This window comes from Xenopus laevis, chromosome 8L (genome assembly GCF_017654675.1).
Source record: "Xenopus laevis strain J_2021 chromosome 8L, Xenopus_laevis_v10.1, whole genome shotgun sequence".
NCBI classification, from domain to species: Eukaryota; Metazoa; Chordata; class Amphibia; order Anura; family Pipidae; genus Xenopus; species Xenopus laevis.
The window spans coordinates 127,479,051-127,502,124 of record NC_054385.1 but is presented as its reverse complement, the minus strand read 5'-3'; the positions used below and the strand labels follow the sequence as shown (position 1 = coordinate 127,502,124).

Genomic DNA, 23,074 nt, shown 5'->3' with positions numbered 1-23,074 from the left:
TAATCGGCAATCCCCCTTTATTGGTGTAGTATCACAACATGTTTCGGGGGACTTGTCCCTTTCTCAAGTGACAGTTAGGTCTGATTTATCATTTGGGGGATTGCTTGAAGATGTATTCGAGTTCACGATTTTAAAATGTATGTGCTAGAGTCAGTTCTTTTTTTAGCTTATGTTTGTGCTGGAGTTGGTTATTTGAGTTAAACTCTAAACATCTACTATGAAAGGAAGCCCCCCCCCCAAGAGAAGTATTAGACCTACCTGTCAATCAAAATGGGACCCAGACCTCAGTATGAAGGCAGCATTGAGAGAGAGAGACGGGTTGCTGAGAGCGAGATTGTGAAGAGCGACTTGAATATTAAATAAATACAGAATTTTTTAATTGATTCTATTTAGAAAGTGCCTTATTTTAGCGATATGTCACTTCATTGTTAAATTTTCATTTTCGCGATGGTTCCCCATTAAGGGTAAGTGTCAGTAGTTCATTTTACCAAACACAAGTGCGAGACTGCCAGTTCCAGATGCGGATAGTCTGATCATCGGATGCACTCAGGATCCAGGGGTACTCCTAAAAAACAACATACTGAGGGGGTTAGTGCTGCGCCTGTATCACTACACCCCTTCTATAAGCGCCTGATTGGTGCAATAAACCGATTTGCCCCTTTCCATCATCACAGACACAGTAAAATGTGGCCTTATAGTAGGGATGCACCGAATACAGCATTTGGTCTTTTTCAGCAGGATTCAGATTCGCCCGAATCGTTCTGCCTGGGCCGAACTGAATCCAAATCCTAATTTACATATTCAAATTAGGCAAATTAGGATTCCGTTCGGTATTCTGCCGAATCCTTTGCGAAGGGGGTTTGGCCTAACCCAAAATAGTGGATTTGGTGCATCCCTACCTTATAGGGAAACAAAGTCACAATATCACAGCTGTAGGAGACGCTTGTACGCCAGCTTTGTGCTTATTGGCTAATGGAGAGGCTTCCGTGCGAGTTATACAACTTACATGATGGAAGAAGGTGGTGCGGATATAATCGAGGTGTCCCAGCAGAGTGAAGAGGCAGCGGCGGAGCTTGTAATTCCACGCCTTAATTAGAGGGAGAGTCGCTTGTTACATCCCCATACAATTACAAAGAGTATCCTGACGGTAATATTTATCCCTCCTTACCTTGATTTTATAATCATCTCCCCCAGATACAAACAGTGGCTGCTGCTTGTGGAAGTCAATGCCACGGACGGGACCTACAGGACAAGAGGACAATCCATTTAGAATCAAAGGTCGAATTTCAAATTCATGTGAGTTTTTTAAAACTCTATTAAAAAAAAAAACTCTCCTAAACTCCCATAAATTCAACCAATCAAAATCTTTTCTAAAAAAAAATCTATTTTTTTTTTTAAACTCGGATGAATGGAATCGACCTGAAAACTAGAATCGAATTTGCTTTGAATTTTAAAAACTCGATTCGAGTTGTTTGCAGGAAGGCTACAAACAACTCTAAATTGAACCCTGGACCTCTACCATTGGCTTAAACAGCAATTCGGCAGGTTTTAGGTGGCGAATAGTCGACTTCGCGTTCTTAAAGGGCCAGAGTATTTTCAATTCGAAAATTAATTGAGGTAATGTGGCATTAAGGAGAAATCTCTTTAATTGGCCGAATTGAAAATAAATTAATTAAAGGTGTATTTGGAGACCAAATTGATCTGAATGTTTAAGAATTTTAATTTTGTTTTAAAAAATGTTCCACTTAAAACCTGGCCGGCCCGGGGGAATCATTCACTACAATCTACGAGATTTGGAAAATTCCTATTATTTAAGCGACCACCTACCTGAATCATTTTGAAAAATCTTTTTAAGCATTTATATTTTTATATGTTAGTTTCCTGGCTGGAAAGGTTTTAAGCAGAAATATTTTAAAGCAAAATTACGTTTCTTATACATTCAGATTAATTTGGTCTCCAAATACATCTTTAATTAATTTATTTTCAATTCGACCCTTGATAAATCTGCCGCTTAATGTAGGGAAGGCTATTGGAAATGGCGCCAGTTTGCAATGCAACTCACCGTCGTGCTCATCAAACTTGTCGATAAGAGTGCACATGCGGTAATCCCACAGCTGAATGACACCATTGTGCAAACTGGTGAGGACCCACGGCCTCTTCGGGTGAAAGCTCAGCCCTGTGGCACAAAATGAAGACTAAGTTAGTACAGAGGCTCATATACTTTATCAGGGCATCCCGTGCCATTATATGGCCAACTACACTAATAGTTTTCTGCAGACCAGAGGGATAAGTTCCCCTTTGTTGAACAGGGAGAAAGAGCAAGGAAGGGAGGGGATTGGGGTGGAGGTCGGGAAGGAGGCAGAGAAGGCATGGAGATGCGAGGACATCCAGGGATGGGGTGGAGAGGGTATGGAGAACACACAAGGAGTGGGTAATTTAAATAATCCACATATACAGGAAGTAATCACTTTGCTTTTTTCGTTTTTTATGAGAATATCGAGTTTAGGGATACTGTCATGGGAAAAAAATTGGGTTTTTTTCCAGTTAATATCTCTGCTCCAGCAGAATTCTGCACTGAAATCCATTTCTCAAAAGAGCAAACAGATTTTTTTATATTTAATTTTGAAATCTGACATGGGGCTAGACGTATTGTCAGTTTCCCAGCTGCCCCCAGTCATGTGACTTGTGCTCTGATAAACTTCAGTCTCTCTTTACTGCTGTACTGCAAGTTGGAGTGATATCACCCCTCCCCCAGCAGCCTAACAACAGAACAATGGGAAGGTAACCAGATAGCAGCTCCCTAACACAAGATAACAGCTGCCTGGTAGATCTAAGAACAACACTCAATAGTAAAATCCAGGTCCCACTGAGACACATTCAGTTACAGTGAGTATGAGAAACAACAGCCTGCCAGAAAGCAGTCCCATCCTAAAGTGCTGGCTCTTTCTGAAAGCACATGACCAGGCAAAATGACATGAGATGCACCTACACACCAATATTATAACTAAATACACTTGCTGGTTCAGGAATTAAATTTTATATTGTAGTATTTATACTTGCAGGGTAAACAGTGTCATTTAGAAATTAAAACATAAAAATAATGACAGAATCCCTTTAAACAACTCATATCATACATTTGTAGCAGGAGCACCCCCTGCTGTTCTGTCTGGCTAACGCTGGCCACAGACGCAAAGATACGATCTTACGAAACGAAGGTTCGTAAGATTTTAGGACCATGTGTGGAGAGTCCCGACATTCTTCACGGCGATCGGTCGTTCAGTTAATCGGACAGGTTAAAAGATTTATATCGGCTACCGATAATATCTGCGTGTATTGCCTATCTGACCATATCAACGGGAAACTGTCATTACTATTTGTCAGACATAACTTTCATACAATTGCCGTCTGTCAACTAATGGCCGAGCATTGTGTGATTTGTTCTCTTTACTACTTTATTTTAATCTGAAAGATCAGTTGCAGGTCGGAAGATTGGCAGGGACGATTGTTCGTCCAACACAGGCTAATAATCTGCACGTCTATGGCCGGCTTAAAGGGGATGTTCACCTTCCAACACTTTTTTCAGTTCAGTTGTTTTCAGATAGTTCACCAGAAATAAAGAATTGTTCCCATTACTTCCTATTTTCTAAATGTTCTATTATTTAAGTGTAAAGTGTTATTTTCACTTCTAAAGCAGGGGTCCCCAACTTTTTTTTCCAAGGACCGGAGGTGGTTGAGAAGGGTCGGGGAGGTGATCGAGAGAGGTCGGGGAGGGGGTTGGCATCCAATTTGGGCATACCGGTGTCCAATTCGGCAGGCCGCATTAAATTGTTTGGTGGCCCAGTTCAGGACTGTCCACGGCCCAGAACCATCGGTTGGGGACCCCTGTTCTAAAGCAGCTCTGAGAGGGGGGGTCGCCAATCCTGTAAACTGTAACTTCTAAATTAAAGGAATACTGTCATGGGAAAAAAATTGTTTTCAAAATGAATCAGTTAATAGTGCTGCTCCAGCAGAATTCTGCACTGAAATCCATTTCTCAAAAGAGCACACAGATTTTTTTTATATTCAGTTTTGAAATCTGACATGGGGCTAGACATATTGTCAATTTCCCAGCTGCCCCAAGTCATGTGACTTGTGCTGTGATAAACTTAAATCACTCTTTAATACATTTGGTTGATGCATTTCTTATCTTTGTCCCTGCTGAGCAGAATCTCTGGGTTTCATTACAGGCAGCTGTTAGAATTGATACAATAGTTGCCAATACTCCAGAGATGCTGCTGAGAAATGTATCAACTCAATGTATCAACTAAATGTATCAACGAATTGCTGCAAAATTATAACAGTTCAGAATCTGCGCCTGAATTACAGCTGCCAGACTCAAACATCAGAGACAGGCACATTAAAGGTGTTGTTTACCTTCAGGTAAACGTTTAGTATGTTGTAGAATGGCCAATTCTAAGCAACTTTTCAATTGGCCTTTATTTATTTTTTTTGTTTTTACTATAGTTTATTAATTATTTGCTTTCTTCTTCTGACTATTTCCAGCTTTCAAAAGGAAGTCAGTGACCCCATCTAAAATACAAATAGTCTGTAAGACTCCAAAGGTATTGTTATTGCTATTTTTTATTACTCATATTTCTATATAGTCCATCCCCTATTTATAATCCAGTGCTTTATTCAAATCAGTGCATGGTTGCCGGGGAAAAAAAATGACCCCTCTTGTATTCCAGCAACAGTATTTGTTTAAATGGGTGGTTCACCTTTAAGGTAACTTTTACTATGTCATAGAATGGATAATTCTAATCAACTTTTCAACTGGCCTTCATTATTTATTTCTTATAGTTTTTGAATTATTTGCCCTCCTCTTCTGCATCTTTCCAGCTATGAAACGGGGGTCGCTGACCCCAGCAGCTAAAAACACGATTTCTCTGTGAGCTTACAATTTTATTACTATTGTTGCTTTTTATTCCTTATCTTTCTATTCAGACCCTCTACTATTAATAGCCCAGTCTGTCATTTTCCTGGTTGCTAAGGTAAACAAGACCATAGCAGCCAGATATCTGCTGAAATTGCAAACTGGAGAGCAGCTGAACAAGAATATCTGAAAACCCACATATAAAAAATGAAAACCAATTGCAAATTGTCTCAAAATATCACTCTCTACATCGTACTTCGGGGCATATTTATCAATGGTCGAATTTCAAATTGAAAAAACATTGAAATTCAAAATCAAAAAGACCAAACGAAATTAAGTCGAAGTTTTTTTTGGGTCAAATAGGTCCGTTCGAATCAAAGGAATAGCGCATTCGATCGAAGTTTTTCCCCAAAAAAAATTCAATTTTTCAAAGTTCGCCAATTGACTCCAAGTAGGTTCTAGGAGGTCCCCCATAGGCCAAAACAGCAATTCGACAGGTTTTAGGTGGCGAATGGTCGAAGTCGAATATTTAAAGAGACAGTACATGATAAATTTTGATATTCCAATTTTTTTTCAATTTCGAATCGAATTTTGACTATTCCAATTATAGCTTGAAATTCGAAAATTTTTCTCGAAAATTCACCTTGACCTTAAAATCTTTACATTAAATCTGCCCCTAAAAGTTAATTTAAAGGTCAACATCCCCTTTAAACTCTGATTTTGGAAAAACAGTAAAGAATAAAAAATGGAAAGTAATTGGAAAAAAGTCTTTATTTCTGATGAGCAATCTGAAAACAATTGAACTGGAAAAAAGTGTTGGAAGGTGAACAACCCCTTTAAGGCTGGAACGACTGATGCAGACGGTGTCTCCTGATGTTCCTCTGCTCTATCACAAAACGACAGCCGAGGAGAGTCACGAGACACCTGCCTCCATAGCAACTCTCTGCCATTCTCTCTTGTCTATGGGCTACTTTAATGTGCATCACTGAGGCCATGCCACTTACACCTGTATTCTGCAACTGGCAATGCCTTATGTGCTCTTTATTTATAAAGGGCCACAACTCAAGAGTGTATCGCTAGTATTGGGAGAAGTAGTGACGCCACAATGTAGTGCCTGTCATTAACGTAAAGCAAGAAATGTTATGATCATGTGACTAACAAGGAAGCTGCCCCATTAGCCCAGCCCTCCTACTTGTCTGAACAGTGCAGTGTATTACGTTAAAGGGGATGTAAACCCCACATGAAGTAAAATGTCATTTAAAGCAGCTCGCCAATGTCCATTCATTACAGATATGAGATGGATTTAAAGGTATTTGCAAGCAGCGTCTGTTCTGCTTTTTGCTCTCCTTTGCACTGCTGGTTCCGACTCCTGAGCTATTCGAGCAGAAGTCAAAACTTTAGCAGATCCAAGGAGAAACATGGCAGGCACTGTGGGAATAGAGAAGCTTGGCTGGATGAGAGCTGGCCTCTGCTACATCATCTCGAAAGTCAGAACCAGCAGTGGGGGAAAAATATATATTTACATGGGGGGTGTAAAGAAGGGGTACAGTTATTGGGGGGGTAGTATTAAAGATGGGGGTACAGCTATTGGGGTGAAGATGGGTGCAGTGAGCCTTGCTTCAGTATACACAGAGTTAAAGAGGGAGAGTCTATAATATAGTAAAGAGGGGTGCAGTGAGCCTGGCTTCAGTATACACAGAGTTAAAGAGGGAGAGTCTATAATATAGTAAAGAGGGGTGCAGTGAGCCTGGCTTCAGTATACATAGAGTTAAAGAGGGAGAGTCTATATAATATAGTAAAGAGGGGTGCAGTGAGCCTGGCTTCAGTATACACAGAGTTAAAGAGGGAGAGTCTATAATATAGTAAAGAGGGGGTGCATTGAGCCTGGCTTCAGTATACACAGAGTTCAAGAGGGAGAGTCTATAATATAGTTAAGAGGGGTGCAGTGAGCCTGGCATCAGTATACATAGAGTTAAAGAGGGAGAGTCTATAATATAGTTAAGAGGGGTACAGTGAGCCTGGCTTCAGTATACATAGAGTTAAAGAGGGAGAGTCTATAATATAGTAAAGAGGGGTGCAGTGAGCCTGGCTTCAGTATACACAGAGTTAAAGAGGGAGAGTCTATAATATAGTAAAGAGGGGTGCAGTGAGCCTGGCTTCAGTATACATAGAGTTAAAGAGGGAGAGTCTATATAATATAGTAAAGAGGGGTGCAGTGAGCCTGGCTTCAGTATACACAGAGTTAAAGAGGGAGAGTCTATAATATAGTAAAGAGGGGGTGCATTGAGCCTGGCTTCAGTATACACAGAGTTCAAGAGGGAGAGTCTATAATATAGTTAAGAGGGGTGCAGTGAGCCTGGCATCAGTATACATAGAGTTAAAGAGGGAGAGTCTATAATATAGTTAAGAGGGGTACAGTGAGCCTGGCTTCAGTATACATAGAGTTAAAGAGGGAGAGTCTATAATATAGTAAAGAGGGGTGCAGTGAGCCTGGCTTCAGTATACATAGAGTTAAAGAGGGAGAGTCTATAATATAGTTAAGAGGGGTGCATTGAGCCTGGCATCAGTATACATAGAGTTAAAGAGGGAGAGTCTATAATATAGTTAAGAGGGGTGCAGTGAGCCTGGCTTCAGTATACACAGAGTTAAAGAGGGAGAGTCTATAATATAGTTAAGTGGGGTACAGTGAGCCTGGCTTCAGTATACACAGAGTTAAAGAGGAGGAGTCTATATAATATAGTAAAGAGGGGTGCAGTGAGCCTGGCTTCAGTATACTCAGAGTTAAAGAGGGAGAGTCTATAATATAGTAGAGGGAGTCTATAATATAGTAAAGAGGGAGAGTCTATAACATAATAAAGAGGGGATGCAGTGATTGTGTGACAGGGATTGTGAGGGGAATGAAGCTGCAATAGAGAGAACCAGGGGAGCAGGCGGAGGGCCTACAAGTGACAGCAGCAGTAACAGGCCCCGCGCCCTTTGCGCTTCACTGCCCGGCAGGGCCCAAATACCAAAATGCCCCACAAGTACGAATAACATATTCCCTGTCCCCAATACCTTTCACTCGGGCGGACTTGGTCTCGAACTTCGTCAGCATCTCCCCGATTTCTCTCCCACCACTCGACACACGTCACCGTCTTTCTCCAGGAAGTGCCGCGTTGGACACCGCTACACCCCCTCACTGCGCCTGCGCAACACTCAGCCCTGGCTTCCTGTTTGGAACACAGCTGAACTCTACGGCGGAAGTGAAATTGTTTTTAGACTGTGGCCGCTCCTGCCGGCTTCCTGAGTCCAGATTGTAGGCGGAAGTAGTGGAGCTTGTGACAATGGCCGTCCCGGCTGCTTGTTGTGTGAGGAGGATGGGCGATGCTTATCGGGTGTGGAGGTGCTTGGGACTTGTCGCGGCTCTGCTGGCCGGTAAGGGGCTTCTCTGGGGCACCCGAGGGCAATGTTGACTGAATAATGTGGTGTTGGCGCTGCCCCCTGTTCCTATTGTTGTGTTACTGGTCACGGGCTGGCGGAGCATGATGGGAGTTGTAGTTTGTATTATCGGGGTGGAGAGGACTGGGTGAATGTCATGTAAAGTGTCACACAGAGAAGCAATTGTATAGTGATCATGAGAATATCTGTGTCATGGGCCTGGGGCTTGGGAGGATCAGTCCCTTTATCTGTCACTGCTATTGGGAGAGAACAGCGCCTCCTCCTGTCACTTCCCATGTATATAACAATATGTCTGATCTAGTGATGAATAAATGACTCTCTATTGTAAAATATAACCGTATTATAACTCATGCAGGCCTCATTCTACTATATATACAGCTCATTCAACTCCCAGGTCACTTCTAATATCCTCAGGGGACTTTATTTATTATAAGACACAAGTGTCAGTCATGTGACAGAAATGACATCACTAAGCTCCTATTATAACTGATGACATCACTAGGCTGCGATTATAACCGATGACATCACTAGGCTGCGATTATAACCGATGACATCACTAGGCTGCGATTATAACCGATGACATCACTAGGCTGCGATTATAACCGATGACATCACTAGGCTGCGATTATAACCGATGACATCGCTAAGCTCCGATTATAACCGATGACATCGCTAAGCTCCGATTATAACCGATGACATCGCTAAGCTCCGATTATAACCGATGACATCACTAAGCTCCGATTATAACCGATGACATCACTAAGCTCCGATTATAACCGATGACATCACTAGGCTGCGATTATAACCGATGACATCACTAGGCTGCAATTATAACCTATGACATCACTAGGCTGCGATTATAACCGATGACATCACTAAGCACCGTCTATAAGGATAGAATTTACAGGATATTCATGGCTCTTGTGTGATATATAAAAAATATCATTCTAAACACTGTGACAGTAGCTTTGCTGTTGGGAGCCGTGTGTCATTGGCTCTTTCTAGGCTCTGCACTGCTGCTTCTCACTCCTGAAACATTCTTTTTTCATTATGAAAAGCAGTTTTACCTGATTAATGAGAACTACCCATGTTTTTTTTCCCCCCTCAGTTGTGTGCAGGGGGAATTCAGTGGAGAGGAAGATCTACATCTCGCTGAACAGCACCTCGCCTTGCGTCCGACTGCTAAATGCCACCCACCAGGTGGGCTGCCAGTGTAAGTGACCCCTCGGGCTTAAAGTGTGCAGTTCAATACAATGAGATCGGAGGGGAGGCATTTATTTATGTTCTTTTTGTACCGCAGCTTCTAAGAGCGGTGACACCGGGGTGATCCATGTGGTGGAGCAAGAGGAGGAGCTTCAGTGGGTGCTGGAGAGCGGCCCTAATCCCCCCTACATGGTGGTGTTGGAAGCCCATCTCTTTACCAGGTTGGTTCCTACAGTGGGGTTATTACTGCTGGGTTTCATTATAATGACACTGATATGGTATATAATGTATTGTTTGCCTCACCCGAGGCTGCTACAACTGCACCACCATAGTTAGAGTATTATATATTGCTCTTAAAGGGGTCGTGGCAATAGGGGAGCTTCACCTTTGAGGTAACTTTTTTAGTTTGTTATAGAATGTCCAATTCCTAGCAACTTTGCAGTTGGTTTTCATTATTTATATGTTATACTTTTTTTAGTTATTTGCCTTTTCCTTCTGACCCTTTCCAGCTTTCAAATGGGTGTTGCTGACCCCATCTAAAAAACAAATGTTCTGTAAGGCTACAAATTGATGGTTATTGTTACTTTTTTATTGCTCATCTTTCTATTCAGGCCTCTCCTATTCATATTCCAGACTCTTATTCATATCCATGCATGGTTGCTAGGATAATTTGGACCCTAGCAACCAGACTGCTGAAATTGCAAACCGAGAAAGCTGCTGAATAAAAAAGCTAAATAAGTCAAAAACCACAAATAATAAAAAATGAAAACCAATTGCAATTGTCTCAGAATATCACTCTCTACATCATAGTAACAGTTAATTCAAAGGTGAACAACCCCTTTAAGTTAACTGTTTATAGTTTTTTTTTAATTATTTGCCTTCGTCTTCTGACTCTTTCCAGCTTTCAAATGGGGGGTCACTGACCCCACATAAGAAAAAAAAAAGCTCTGTTAAGCTACACATTTCTTGTTATTGCTACTTTTTATTACTCATCTTTTTATTCACACCTTCCCCATTCATATTCCAGCCTCTTATTATTATCAGTGAATGGTTGCTAGGGTAATTTGGACCCTAGCAACCAGATCGTTGAAATTTGCGAACTGGAAAGCTGCTGAATAAAAAGCTAAATAACTCAGAAACTAAAAATAATAAAAAATTAAAATCATTAGCAAATTGTTTTACAGTATCACACTCTACCTCATATTAAAAGTGAATTTAAGGGCTAACAACCCTTTTAATGTTTATTTAGGTTAACACACTGAAGATAGGTTGTGGGGGGAATATTATCCTTTGTTGAGTCATTGGGGCTGCAGGTCATGCTGATCTTTTTGTGGAAACTGCTAATTTTTCCTGTTTGTCCCAGGGAAAGCATGCAGAAATTAAAGGGGAGCTCACGTGTGTCTGGTGTTGCAGTTATCCTTTCCAAAACAAGTCCTGCTTCTGGATTCTCCCCCGATCCCCCGTGTCCAAATGATGGTTTTGGTAAGTCTTATTATTATTATAGGATGGAACTGCTTTCTGGCAGGCTGTTGTTTCTCCTACTCAATGTAACTGAATGTGTCTCAGTGGGACCTGGATTTTACTATTGAGTGTTGTTCTTAGATCTACCAGGCAGCTGTTATCTTGTGTTAAGGAGCTGCTATCTGGTTACCTTCTCACTGTTCTGTTGCTAGGCTGCTGGGGGGAACGGAGGGGGACGATATCACACCAACTTGCAGTACAGCAGTAAAGAGTGACTGAAGTTTATCAGAGCATAAGTCACATGACATGGGGCAGCTGGGAAACTGACAATATGTCTTGTCCCATGTCAGATTTCAAAATTAAATCTAAAAAAATCTGTTTGCTCTTTTGAGAAATGGATTTCAGTGCAAAATTCTGCTGGAGCAGCTCTATTAACTGATGCGTTTTGGGGGAAAAAAATTTCCCATGACAGTATCCCTTTAATATATATTGGAAAGTTGCTTAGAGTGCTGTATCTCGGCTGTTCCCCCTTCTTGTGGGCTAACCAGGCACGTTCTCATGCAGGGTTGTACACCAGTGACCATGGCTCCCAGTATGCCCACTGCAACAATATCACATGGAACCCGCTTGGGACTGGGCTTTCCTATGAAGAATTCCAGTTCCCGATTTTCCTGCTCCGTGAAGAAAATGAAACCGAGGTCATAAGGCAGGTGGGTAGCCGTCTGGCTGGTTCAATTCTTTGTTTTGTCTGCCGTGATGTAACCAAATCAGTGAAGGCACAATATATGAGAAACGCCTGATGTAAATGTTTATATTTTGGGGGTTCAGCTTCTCTGCTTTCCCTTTGCAGTGTTACAGAGATCACAACATGCCTCAGAACGGGAGCGCCCCCCAGTACCCCCTCTGTGCCATGCAGCTTTCCTCGTTTATGTACGGAGTCACCAACACGGTCACCTGCATGCGGCGCAACTCCCTCCAGTCATCGTTTAGCATAAGCGCTGGTAAGGGAAGGGCTTATTATGGGATGCTGGTTCCTGTTTATTCTGGGATGAGTCCTAGCATTCGGATCATGTCAACTTACTCTGTCTTTTTCCTAGAAGGAGTGTGCGATTCGATCATTGTGCACAACGTGTGGAGCTCCCTGAGGCCCATCAATACGACCGGCACAATCCCGCCGGAGGAGCAGCTAGTAGTGGCTGCCGCAAGAGTAAGTTACGCCTGTCTGACCAGAGAATTTGGCCGGTTTGTCTGCCTATTCCAGCCTAAGTGCCCTCTTCTTGTTCCGACAGGCTGACGGTCACTCCTTCTTTTGGAATCTGGCTCCGGGGGCAGACAGCGCAGTGTCGGGGTTTGTGACCCTTCTGGCTGCGGCGGAAGCTCTTCACAAACTAAACGACACTCAGGATTTGCCACGGAATATAATGTTCGTCCTTTTTCAAGGGGTGAGTCCGTGATGGGATAGCGGGGGCGAGTCATATAGTATTGGGTCATGTTAAGTATTGTTATACAGAAGAGAATATACTCGTCACTCTGATTGGTCAGTTTATTGAATAAGCCACAACCTTTCTTATGGGGAAGACAACTTTCTTTTGATAGGGTGACAACTTTCAGAATTAACTCTGCTGGGGTGCAGGGTAGAGTCCTGCATCGGGACGGATACCCGCGTAATAACCGCAAAGTAGTTGGATTTTGGGCAAAAACTCCCTGATTCCTTGGCCATTTGGGCAGTCCGCAGGTAACCTGGCTGGGTACCCAACAAAGGTGTGAACTAGATCCCACCCACCCTTGTGGTTCTTCCAGTTTCTATTTTTTTTTTTTGGGAAGATTCGGCACCGGATTGACGTCACTTCCGAGCCAATGTGAAGTCACTTCCCATTTTGCATGTCCCCTGGGTCGGGTCAAATTGCGGCTATGGGTATAAAAAAAATCGACCCGCACAGGATTCAAGTGCAGGGAGACGTAGTTCAAGATCACTGTATTACAGCACTAATCTTGCTTTTAGAGCTAAATAATTTTATAAAGCACAGCATGAAATATTAAACTCTCATTATGGTCAGGCCAAGGGGTGTGTGTATTTATATATGCACGAACTGTCATTTACATTGGTTGCCTAGCAACGTTTTTCGCGCCGGTGGGTTTAAATTCTGTGGGATTATGGGTTTACTAGTTGCCTGTTTTGTATTCCCTTGACAAAGATCCCAGTTAGGGATCGTAACATTGAGTTCCGAAATAAATAAAGTACTTTGAGAAAGGCTCTGGAAGAGCCGAAACGTCAGTCCATAGCTCTTTAATAAAAAAAATTTTATTTTATTTTTAAGACCTGTGAGTGCTGATCCTTTTTTTGGTTTGTTTGACTTATCTATTGATCGCGCACCCAGGCAGACTTATTTATTTTTTCGTGAGTGCTGGCATTCCTCGGAATATATATATATATATATATATATATAATAGAAGTTCCAAAGGTGCACTCCATTTACCGTAGAATGCCAGCAATAGTGGAATAGTTAACTCCTATGCAGAATAGAGACTCACGGGGCTGGTTTTATGCAAGTAAAATAAATAATATATATCTATATTATGATGTATTCAACCCCACACTCCCTGCAGGAAATCTACGACTATATTGGCAGTTCCAGGATGGTGTATGACATGGAAAAAGGCCACTTCCCTGTCTCACTGGGGAACATCCATTCATTTGTTGAACTGAACCAGGTAAGTGCTTGGTCTTTCCCCTTCAAATCAGTGTGTTGTGTGTGTGTATTGTGATTTGTCTTATTGAAATACCTTGTTGCACTTCCCTACACTCTATGTCTGATAAAGCTTTGTATGGAGTGGGAAACAGACAGGCAGGAATGAGGGAGGGAGGAGGGAATGAGAAGCTGATGCACACAGGATTGTATGTGGAAGTAATCAAGGTGCATTCTGATGCTTCTCCTGCAGGTGGCGCTGAGAAATGACTCCTACTTGTGGATTCACACCGATCCCATCTCCAAGAATAACGAGACCGTGAATGCGACGGTAATGACCCGGGCCCTGCAAATAGCAACATCTGAGTGCCGAATCTCACAGGGGGAACTGAAGTTCCTGTTTTATGGGGCAGATTGCACAAAATATTAGTCCATATATTGTAAATACATTTTGCATGTGCTGCTACTGATGGCAGGCTCTAGTTAAAGGGATTCTGTCATGATTTTTATGGTGTAGTTTTTATTTCTAAATGACACTGTACAATATAAAATTGAATTCCTGAACCAGCAAGTGTATATTTTAGTTATAATATTGGTGTGTAGGTGCATCTCAGGTCATTTTGCCTGGTCATGTGCTTTCAGAAAGAGCCTGCACTTTAGGATGGAACTGCTTTCTGGCAGGCTCTTGTTTCTCCTACTCAATGTAACTGAATGTGTCTCAGTGAGACCTGGATTTTACTATTGAGTGCTGTTCTTAGATCTACCAGGCAGCTGTTATCTTGTGTTAGGGAGCTGTTATCTGGTTACCTTCCCATTGTTCTTTTGTTAGGCTGAAAGGAGGGGGTTATATCTAGAGATGCACTGAATCCTGGATTCGGCCAGAATTCTGATTTGGCCGAATCCTTCTTCCCGGGCCAAACCGAATCCAAATCCTAATTTGCATATGCAAATTAGGGGCAGGAAGGGAAATTGCATGATGTTTTGTCACAAAACAAGGAAGTAAAAAATGTTTTCCCCTTCCCACCCCTAATTTGCATAAGCAAAGTAGGGTTTGGTATTCGGCCGAATCTTTCGCAAAGACCGAATCCAAAATAGTGGATTCGATGCATCCCTAGTTGTATCACTCCTACTTGCAGTACAGCAGTAAGGAGAGACAAGTCACATGACTGGGGGCAGCTGGGAAAGCCCCATGTCAGATTTCCAAATTAAATATAAAAAAATCTGTCTGCTCTTTTGAGAAACTGATTTCAGTGCAGAATTCTGCTGGAGCAGCACTATTAACTGATGCATTAAAAAATAAAGATTTTCCCATGACAGTATCCCTTTAATGTAGGAGTCGGTCAGGTATAGGGGTTTGCTGCATTGTAATTGTGCTGGATGTGACCGAGCATAGTAGTAGCAATCATACACATACGTTTATGGGAATTTACTTGGGACAAAACATTGACCTTTATATGCAATAGCTACAGAGTTCTTATTCTTTTGCCTCCTGATTTTTCACCTAATGTTGGACATTAGTCAGGCAGGGGCGGGGCTAAGGAAAGGGATCAGTGTTTTTTGCTCAAGGAATAGGGCTTTGCTGAAAGCTTTACTCCTTTCTTTATGTTGCTTTAGGTACAAGAGGTGGTCGACTCGCTAGTGAGTGCAAGTCATGGTTCCAATGTGACGGTACAAGAAGTTGACCACTCGCAGCCCCTCCCTCCTGCTTCCTTGCAGCGATTCCTTAGGGCGCGGAACATCCCCGGAGTTGTACTTACCGATCACAGAGCTGCTTACAGCAACAGGTAGGTTGCTTCCTAAATATCCCCAGTCATACCCACTGCCTGGCTCCTTTGATGGTGGGAGGAATGTGCAGTTGTCAGAACCCACAGTGCAGCAGGTGCCTAATACGTCATCCTGCTGCAACTTGCATGCGATGCGCCAGTCAAATATCCTCAAGGCAGAGTCAGGTTCCTATGTGTTATTTACTCCTACTCCTGCCCTGTGCTCCTTCCCCTCACCAATACATGAGGGAAGTGGCTGAAATGGAGTGTGGAACCCTGCAAACAAATTGCACATTGTCTTCCTGCCTGATCCCAAAATGTCATTTCTTCATGTTTTTCATTGTTCCGTCTGTCCACTAAAGAGATGCTCTTTTCCCCTTCCAGATATTATCACAGCGTATACGACACAGCTGATAACATCCACATGAGATATCCAGAAGGGCTGACCAAAGAAGAACAGCTGCAATATATCACCGATACGGCTCGGGTAGGAGTATATTGTTTAAGATTGCAGATTTATCAAGGGTCGAATTGAAAATTCTAATTTTCAAGGTTTATTTATGGTCAAAACTGTCAAATTCGACTAGGGAGTTAGGGATCCAGGGATCAATTTGGACTTGTTTGCAGCCTTCCTGACATTCGAGTTTTTATTTATGGTCAAAACTGTCAAATTCAACTAGGGAGTTATTCAAATTCGATTCGAGTTTTTAATAAAATTTAAATTTGTCATACTCTTGCCCTTTAAGAACTCAAATTTGACTGTCTGGTAAGAAACATTCCTGAGAAACATGAAGACTTTGCTCCATAAAACTAGGACTCTCTCCACAGAACTGGATTGTATGGTATTGCTGATCCTGCAAGTCTGACCCTTTTCTTTGCAGTCTCTTGCAGATGTTGCCACCGTGCTTGCCAACTCTCTGTACAGGCTGGCTGGAGGGAAGAGCACAGCGGAAATAAAGGCCGACCCCAAAACCGTAAGCACTGAATCTCGTTCATTTAAATGAAACTCCAGTGGTTTCGCAAGGAGCTACTACTTAAAGGCACGGTGTAATTTAAAGGGATTCTGTCATGATTTTCATGATGTTGTTTTTATTTCTAAATTACACTGTTTACACTGCAAATAATTAAATATACAATTTAATATCCTGAACCAACAAATGTATTTTCTTAGTTGTAATATTGGTGTGTAGGTGCATCTCAGGTCATTTTGCCTGGTCATGTGCTTTCAGAAAGAGCCAGCACTTTAGGATGGAACTGCTTTCTGGCAGGCTGTTGTTTCTCCTACTCAATGTAACTGAATGTGTCTCAGTGGGACCTGGATTTTACTATTGAGTGTTGTTCTTAGATCTACCAGGCAGCTGTTATCTTGTGTTAGGGAGCTGCTATCTGGTTACCTTCCCATTGTTCTTTTGTTTGGCTGCCCAAGGGGGGGGGTCATAAACCTCTTACGAGAGATGTGAATGTGGCCACTTCAGACTTAGTTGGCAGCTTATTGGCCCATAAACCACAGCACATCTCAACTTGTTATACATCTGCTGCTTTAAAATTCATTCTTATGATCTTGTGGTTTGAGTTTTCCCAGAATCTCGTGTGTATTGTTGTGTGGAGGCTGATTGGTTCGTTACTGTTCTGCAGGTCACACAGATGTTATACGGCTTCTTAAAGATGTCCAACAACAGCTGGTTCCAGTCCATCATCAAAGCAGAATGGAGAAGTGCTCTGGGTAAGTAAAGGCCAGTTAGGGGGAGATTTGGGGTGAGTGTTTATTTGTACCCTGGGTACCCCTGGAACTATAGCAGGGTGACACCCCAATGTTTCTATATATCTGTAACCTTGTTATGAGCTAAGGGGGCCCAGTCTGAAGGCCAGTTAGGGGGAGATTTGGGGTGAGTGTTTATTTGTACCCTGGGTACCCCTGGAACTATAGCAGGGCGACACCCCAATGTTTCTATATATCTGTAACCTTGTTATGAGCTAAGGGGGTCCAGTCTGAAGGTCAGTTAGGGGGAGATTTGGGGTGAGTGTTTATTTGTGCCCTGTGTACCCCTGGAACTATAGCAGGGCGACACCCCAATGTTTCTATATATCTGTAACCTTGTTATGAGCTAAGGGGGTCCAGTCTGAAGGCCAGTTAGGGGGAGATTTGGGGTGAGTGCTTATTTGTACCCTGGGTACCCCTGGAACTATAGCAGGGTGACTGTTACCCAATGTTTCTATATATCTGTAACCTTGTTATGAGCTAAGGGGGCCCAGTCTGAAGGTCAGTTAGGGGGAGATTTGGGGTGAGTGATTATTTGTACCCTGGGTACCCCTGGAACTATAGCAGGGTGACACCCCAATGTTTCTATATGTCTGTAACCTTGTTATGAGCTAAGGGGGCCCAGTCTGAAGGTCAGTTAGGGGGAGATTTGGGGTGAGTGTTTATTTGTGTCCTGGGTACCCCTGGAACTATAGCAGGGTGACTGTTACCCAATGTTTCTATATATCTGTAACCTTGTTATGAGCTAAGGGGGCCCAGTCTGAAGGTCAGTTAGGGGGAGATTTGGGGTGAGTGATTATTTGTACCCTGGGTACCCCTGGAACTATAGCAGGGTGACACCCCAATGTTTCTATATGTCTGTAACCTTGTTATGAGCTAAGGGGGCCCAGTCTGAAGGTCAGTTAGGGGGAGATTTGGGGTGAGTGCTATTATATATTTATATATAAGCGATTCTTGCTTCCAACACCCTCACGCTTGCCCTGCCCCTTTTGTGACATCATCAGTGGAGTGCTGTGGGTCTGTATATAGAGGGGAGGAGGCGGGTGCAGCACATCACTAGTACATACAGTAGTAGAGGGATAACTGGGGGATGAGACTTTTGGGACTCACGCTGTCTCTTCATTCTGTCACTCCTGTAGATAACGGGCCGTTGCAGTATTATATGACGGGCACAATAAAGAGTAACTTGAGGGAACCCAATCATCCCGCCAGCCTCCTGCTCTCTGTGTTGGCCAACCTCACTGGAACGGTGATGAACCTGACGAATGACGAATGTCAGAACCCAGAGAAGATTGACGATCCCAAGAAAGAAGTAAGTGCTGCACGTGTTTAGTTAAATTACTCTCACATTTGCAACTTGGGGACACAGCTTGTTACTGGAATTAGCAGGAGGTGTTTAACCTGTTTAACCTGTCTGCCCAAAACCTTCCTGTACAATGTGACCGTTTCCTGAAAAGACATCCCTTGGGGTGTGGCCATATGGCAAATGGGATGGGACCCACACCCGCCTCCTCCCCAATAACATCACAAAAGGGGCGGAGCATGCACAAGAGTATAAAAAAGAATGCAGGAAGCCGGCAGTGTAAAGTCGCAGGAAGAAGAGCTTCACCAAAACACGCCGTGACCCGCAAAGGAAGTGCCGAGGTTGTGTCCCGCGGGTATTGGCCCAGCCCACACATCACTAGTGACTGATGCTTGACCAGCCAAATATGGTGCTCATGTGATACTCCTGCCATAGCATTAACTGGGACCAGGGGCGCTGCCCCAATTAGATAAGTTGAATAACTCGCCTCAGGCAGCAGCACCAACCTAGTTATCAGGGGTGGCAAAAAAGCTCCTTGTGCCTTTAAGTGACAAATTTCCCCTTTTCAACAACCATAAATTTGGCTTTCCAGTGTTAGAGAACACAAGTCCACTCTCTGCACTAGTGTTGCGGCCCTCCCCGGACCCACACTGGAAAAGATAAGCTGGGAGGCTGCATTACAGGTGCTTCCTGGGACTGGGACACCCTCCTGTACTAAGCACAATTCAGCAGGAACAGCCCCCTAAGTTTGCTCATAGTCTGTACAGAGAGATCCCATAAAACTATGGCAGCATAGGTATTCCCCTGTACTAAGCACAATTCAGCAGGAACAGTCCCTAAGTTTACTTATAGTCTGTACAGAGAGATCCCATAAAACTATGGCAGCATAGGTATTCCCTGTACTAAGCACAATTCAGCAGGAACAGTCCCCTAAGTTTGCTCGTAGTCTGTACAGAGAGATCCCATAAAACTTTGGGAAGATGTTGGAGTCACATTCTGAAGCCTCTCTCCTCTTTCCTGGCAGTTGTACAGTTACACTTGGGTGCAGGGCCCTTTAGATGGTAACACAACATCCAGACGGCCATATTGTGTGAGGAGCTCCATTCGTAGTCACGTGGCAGAGTCTCCAGCCTTCGAGTTGGACCAATGGGATTCCACTGAATACTCCACTTGGACAGAGAGTCGTTGGAAGGATATCAAGGCCCGCATTTTCTTGGTGCCCAGTCGTGAGCTGGAGGTGAGAAACATGATAAACTGATTTCTCTTTGCTTTCAGCAACCCAAATATGAGCAGCCCATGTGACTAACTTCAAGCCCTCCCACTTAGCAGATGCCCATTGGTGGAACTGTACTGATTTGCTTGTATGTGTCTATACCCTATTCTGCCAGCAGATGGTGCACTTTAGCTTTTCTAGTTCTATAGAAGCAGAAAGCTGTAGGCCCCGCGCTGCAGAATTAGTTTCCACCAATAGGAGGCGAGTTTGTACCAGGCAGTGATATATGTATCATTATTATCATCACTTATTTCTATATTTACACAGCACTTGCATTTATTTGATCTTACAATCTCATAAGGGGGTTGTTCACCTGTAAATGAGCTTTAAGTATGATATAGAGAGGGATATCCTGAGACAATTTGCAACTGGCTTTCATTTTTTTATTATTTGTGGTTTTTGAGTTATTTAGCTTTTTATTCAGCAGCTCTCCAGTTTGCAGTTTCACCCATCTGGTTGCTAGGGTCCAAATCCTCCTAGCAACCATGCATTGATTTGAATAAGAAACTGGAATATGAATAGGAGAGGCCTGAATAAATAAAAGTAGCAATAACAACAAGGGGAGATTTATCAAGGGTCGAATTTTGAATTCATGGGAGTTTTTATTTTTTTTATTTTTTTTTTTTTTAAACTCCCATGAACTCAAAAGTCGACCAATTGAAATTTATTAAAAAAATCATATTTTCAATACTTGGGTGAATAGGATCGACAAGAAAACGTGAATCGAATTCGATTCGAGTTTTAAAAACTCGTTTTGATTTTTTTTCTCCAAAGAAAGCTCATATGTCAGGAAGGCTGCAAACAATTCCCACTAACTAAAACAGCAATTCGTCAGGTTTTAGGTGGTGAATAGTCGAATTTGAATTCTTAAAGGACCAGATTATGATAAATCTCGAAAATTGAATTCGATTTTTTTTTTTTTTAAAAAAAACCTCAAATCGAATTTTAACAGTTCCCTAGTCGAATTTGACAGTTTTGGCCATAAAAAACTCAAAAATTAGAATTTTCAATTTGACCCTTGATAAATCTGCCCATTAATGTGCAGCCTTACAGAGCATTTCTTTTTTTAGATGGGGTCAGTGACCCCAATATGAACGCTGTGACACCAAAAAAACACCTAAAATAAATAAATTATTATAGTGATGGGCGAATTTAACCCGTTTCGCCAAAAATTCCAGCGAAAATTTGCCGATATGCATTAAAGACTATGGGTGACAGGCAACATTTTTTTCTCTCCCATTGGGCGTCATTTCCACGGCGAAACAAAAAATTGCTCAGCTTTAATAATGAAGACCAATTGGATAATTGTAAGCAACTTTTCAAAGTGAAAAATAGGATGAGCGCAAGTGTTCCATTCGCTGTATAAATTGTATTCGTAGTTGGGCTGAAGCCCCTCCCAGTGGGGGACTAATGTAGTGGAAAGGGGATATTTAGGGGACTGCCTCCATGTTTTCCAGTTCCCCAGTTCCCCTTGTTCATTATAGTGTCCCCCCTTTATTGCAGGTGATCACCTTGGTGGTTGGCATCGCCGTGCTTCTCGTTTCTCTGGTCACCACTTACTTTATCAACGCCAAGGCCGCCATATTGTTCACAAACAGCCAGGACAGTGAAGTGGCCTATTAAAGCTCCGCCCACAAAGGCCTTTGTATTAAAGGGGAACACTGGGTCATGACTGGAGCCGACAGGTAAGCTGGATGTGGAGCTGTGATACTGGATGTGACCACTGGAGGGCGCCAGAGTGATTCGGGGAGACAGTATAAAGCTCTCTAGCACCTCTAGTGGATGTTCCTAAATTCTGGAAGCACTGGATAAAACCCAAAATGTATAAAGCCCCCCTGAGACAACAACGTAAAGGGCAAGTAACTGCCGGCCGGCTGGATAAAGTTCTGTACATTGAGTCGTTCACACTGTCATTGTTTCACATTGTCGATGTTTGGGGGGGAGCAGACGGTGGCCCGGAAGGAAATATTCCACAGCTGACTGTATATTGTGAAGCCACAGCGCCGTTTGTCTCTATCCTTGTACGGTTCATCAATAATTTTTATTAGAGACTCACTTTGTACTTCTTTCTAGTTACTAATTGTTTTTTTTGTTTTTTTTGAAAAGGGTTGTTCACCTTTAAATGATCTTTTAGTATGATATAGAGACTGATATTCTGAGACAATTTGCTATTGGTTTTCATTTTTAGTTTTTGAGTTATTTAGCTTTTTTAGGGATGCACCGAATCCACTATTTTGGATTCAGCCGAATCCTTTACGAGCGATTCGGCCGAATACCGAACCAAATCCTAATTTGCATATGGGAAGTGCATTTATTTACTTCCTTGTTTTTTGACAAAAAGTCATGCAATTTCCCTCCCCGCCCCTAATTTGCATATGCAAATTCAGATTTGGTTCTGGGCAGAAGGATTCGGCCGAATCCTGCTGAAAAAAGCTGAATCCTGGATTTGGTGCATCCCTTCTTTTTATTCAGCAGCTCTCCAGTTTGTAATTTCTGCAATCTGGTTGCTGGGGTCCAAATTCCCCTAGCAACCATGCATTGATTTAAATAAGAGACTGGAATATGAATAGGAGAGGGACTGAATAGAAAGATGAGTAATAAAAAGTAGCAATAACAATATGTTTGTAGCCTTACAGAGCATTTGTTTATTAGATGGGGGTCAGTGACCCCCCATTTGAAAGCTGGAAAGAGTCAGAAAGCAAAAAACTTAACTATAAGAGAAAAAAATAAAGACCAATTGAAAAGTTGCTTAAAAATAGCCATTCTAATAGCCATGAACTTAAAGGTGAACAACCCCTTTTAACATATACTGCTCCAGTTGCCCCCCCCCCTCCAGAGCTGGGAAAGGGCACAAAAATGCCCCCCGGGGGTGATGGTGGAAGTTTGGGGAATTGCTCTTGTATCTTCCCTCTCGGTTCTGTGCCCTTTGTACTGCAGCTGAGCTCTCTGTCCCTGTAGCCACTACACATTCCCATTATCCTTCCCTCCCGCACTTGACGCACCACTTTTAAGGTGTTGAATTAAGCTAGCGACCCCCATAATAGCAAAGGCTGCAAGTGGGTACATTAGATAAAGTTGCAACTCCCCAAAACAAAGCCGTCACCTGTGTGACCTGCCCCATAGAGAATAGTGGAAACCATTCTCAAGCAGCTGCATGTTTTATAACTGAGAGCTTATTTGCTACTGAGGACTGCTGGGAGTTGTAGTTTCAGTCTTAGACACCCTCATTCTTTTCCCAGCTCTGTGTTATTTGCTGTAAATACTTTAAATTCTAT

At 42.6% G+C, this 23,074-nt stretch overlaps 2 protein-coding genes across 4 annotated transcripts in view; one reads left to right on the top strand and one right to left on the bottom strand.

Moving 5' to 3' along the window:
• Positions 1-8,105, bottom strand: part of copa.L (COPI coat complex subunit alpha L homeolog) — a 33,783-nt gene extending 25,678 nt beyond the window's left edge. The window contains exons 1-5 of one of the 2 annotated variants that reach the window (XM_018228961.2): positions 7,967-8,105; positions 2,063-2,176; positions 1,169-1,242; positions 1,007-1,087; positions 489-565 (exon numbers count right to left, since the gene is read on the bottom strand). In XM_018228961.2, coding sequence (XP_018084450.1) covers positions 489-565; positions 1,007-1,087; positions 1,169-1,242; positions 2,063-2,176; positions 7,967-8,006 — 386 coding nt within the window. In that variant the 5' untranslated portion in view covers positions 8,007-8,105. 2 annotated transcript variants of the gene reach the window in all.
• Positions 8,106-8,185: 80 nt separating this feature from the next.
• ncstn.L (nicastrin L homeolog) lies at positions 8,186-21,850 on the top strand. 2 transcript variants are annotated; one of them, XM_018231506.2, is made up of 17 exons: positions 8,186-8,326; positions 9,459-9,563; positions 9,651-9,774; positions 10,917-11,035; positions 11,579-11,724; positions 11,865-12,015; positions 12,115-12,221; positions 12,304-12,456; positions 13,622-13,726; positions 13,955-14,032; positions 15,316-15,485; positions 15,849-15,951; positions 16,346-16,438; positions 17,100-17,187; positions 18,363-18,535; positions 19,551-19,763; positions 21,303-21,850. In XM_018231506.2, exons 1-17 carry the CDS (start codon positions 8,236-8,238, stop codon positions 21,420-21,422), a joined length of 2,139 nt encoding a protein of 712 aa, XP_018086995.1. In that variant the 5' UTR covers positions 8,186-8,235; the 3' UTR covers positions 21,423-21,850. The 2 variants fall into 2 exon arrangements, with proteins under 2 accessions (XP_018086995.1, XP_018086994.1); XM_018231505.2 differs by having other exon boundaries at positions 12,112-12,221.
• Positions 21,851-23,074: the final 1,224 nt, after the last annotated feature.